This window comes from Laccaria bicolor, genomic scaffold (assembly GCF_000143565.1).
Source record: "Laccaria bicolor S238N-H82 LACBIscaffold_59 genomic scaffold, whole genome shotgun sequence".
Taxonomy (NCBI): Eukaryota; Fungi; Basidiomycota; class Agaricomycetes; order Agaricales; family Hydnangiaceae; genus Laccaria; species Laccaria bicolor.
Window position 1 is genome coordinate 5,960 of NW_001889930.1, and position 1,530 is coordinate 7,489.

Sequence of the window (1,530 nt, forward strand, 5' to 3'; positions counted from 1 at the left end):
ATTCCATGGTCATTCCATATGGAATCCATGAGGTCTATGGAATAAGGAAATGGCTGGGTCCTCAGCCAACATGGATTCCATACGGAATAACCCGGGGAAGGTAAAGACCTCCTTTCTTGGACCTCTTGCTCTTCTTCTTGCCTTTCCTATCAGATGACTCCCTACTCTCTGCACGTGATCCTGATGCCTGTAATGCAGCTGCCCTTTCAGCTATCTCCCTTTCCCGTTTCTTCTTCTGAATATAATCCTTCAAGTCCTCAAAGCTGTATGACCCTTTCTCTTCACCCCAGACAGCCCTATCCGACTTTCAATCATCCTCCAGAGCCAGCCAGTCCTGCATCACAGGAAATCTAACAGCATCATCAAATGCTTCCTTCCAAGTCCCATAGTACTGTGTCTTTGCTACAAATATCTCAATAAAGTCTTTGAGAGATGGAACCCATTGTTTCTCCTCCAAGGCAAGCCACTCAGAATCTCGACCCAGTGGTACTATTCAATACACTCTTTTACCCTACTAAATATACCATTCTGCCTGAAATCGGGAACAATTCGAGGCTGCCATTTTGTCACTTGGTCACTTCTGACATATGACTTACCCACTTGTGTCTTCACTTCAACTTCACTTGAGCTCACTTGCATCAAGAGGAATCACTTGGCCAAGGCAGCAACCTACTTAGCCAAGTGAGTTTCATTTGGCCACTTGAGTTCACTTTCATCACTTGGCCACTTGTCAAGGTGACCTAAGTGACATAAGGGGATGTGTAGTTCTCCTGATGTACAAAATTATCAACGAGAAACTAAGCAGCCCTTCTGTTTCCTCCACAAAGGGTCCAAACAATGAAGATGCGTCCCAACTGATGAATGGTGATGGGACACTACTCTACAGTCACACTCTCATTGACTTACTTTTGCCTTGCACATGTCCCTTCCTTTCCTCTTTCCATGGTGATAACTATTCCTGTTGCCCAGAAGATTGGGGCAAAATACTACAGTTCCCAGAGCCATGTTGCAGCCAAGGATTGCGACGGATGTAGTTGCTGCTTTGATGATGGTCCTGAAAGTAAATTCGGCGGCGGTGTAGCAAGCCACAGCGACAGTGTTGCATTCTACACATGTGCAGCTCCAGTGTGAGGGTGAGGGGCAAGACCTTTTGAAATATTCAAACACACCAGTTTGCCATATGCAATAAGGAGGCTGAAAAAAAATTAGTGACTTGACCTATTTTTGTAGCCTGAGCATCAGCCAATCATCTGTTCTGTCTGAGTGAACTCTAGTGTGTCACACTTTGTCTTATGCATTGCCTCTTCATCACTCTGGGAGCGAGGGAACCTTCTTTTTCCTCCTCCAAACAAACTTTGTCAGAAAGAAGGAAGTTTGTTCAAGGCTTTCATTGGCAAAAGTGGAAAGCCACTTTCTACACCATGGCTAAGCTTTATGCAATTTCACCTGAATGAGCCTTTTTTCTACTTCACAATTTATTATTTCGCATGTAAATACGGTGTTGACAGTTTGTTAAACTTGCTGCTTTTC

At 44.3% G+C, this 1,530-nt stretch overlaps 1 protein-coding gene across 1 annotated transcript; it reads right to left on the reverse strand.

Annotated features, from left to right (window-relative positions):
* Positions 1–307: 307 nt before the first annotated feature.
* LACBIDRAFT_334085 (uncharacterized protein) lies at positions 308–1,180 on the reverse strand (the record flags this gene model as incomplete). The annotated part of the gene is made up of 4 exons (XM_001888840.1): positions 308–489; positions 674–740; positions 907–1,147; positions 1,170–1,180. The coding sequence occupies 4 exons, from the start codon at positions 1,178–1,180 to the stop codon at positions 308–310; spliced, it is 501 nt and encodes a 166-aa protein (XP_001888875.1).
* Between the last annotated feature and the right edge of the window lie 350 nt (positions 1,181–1,530).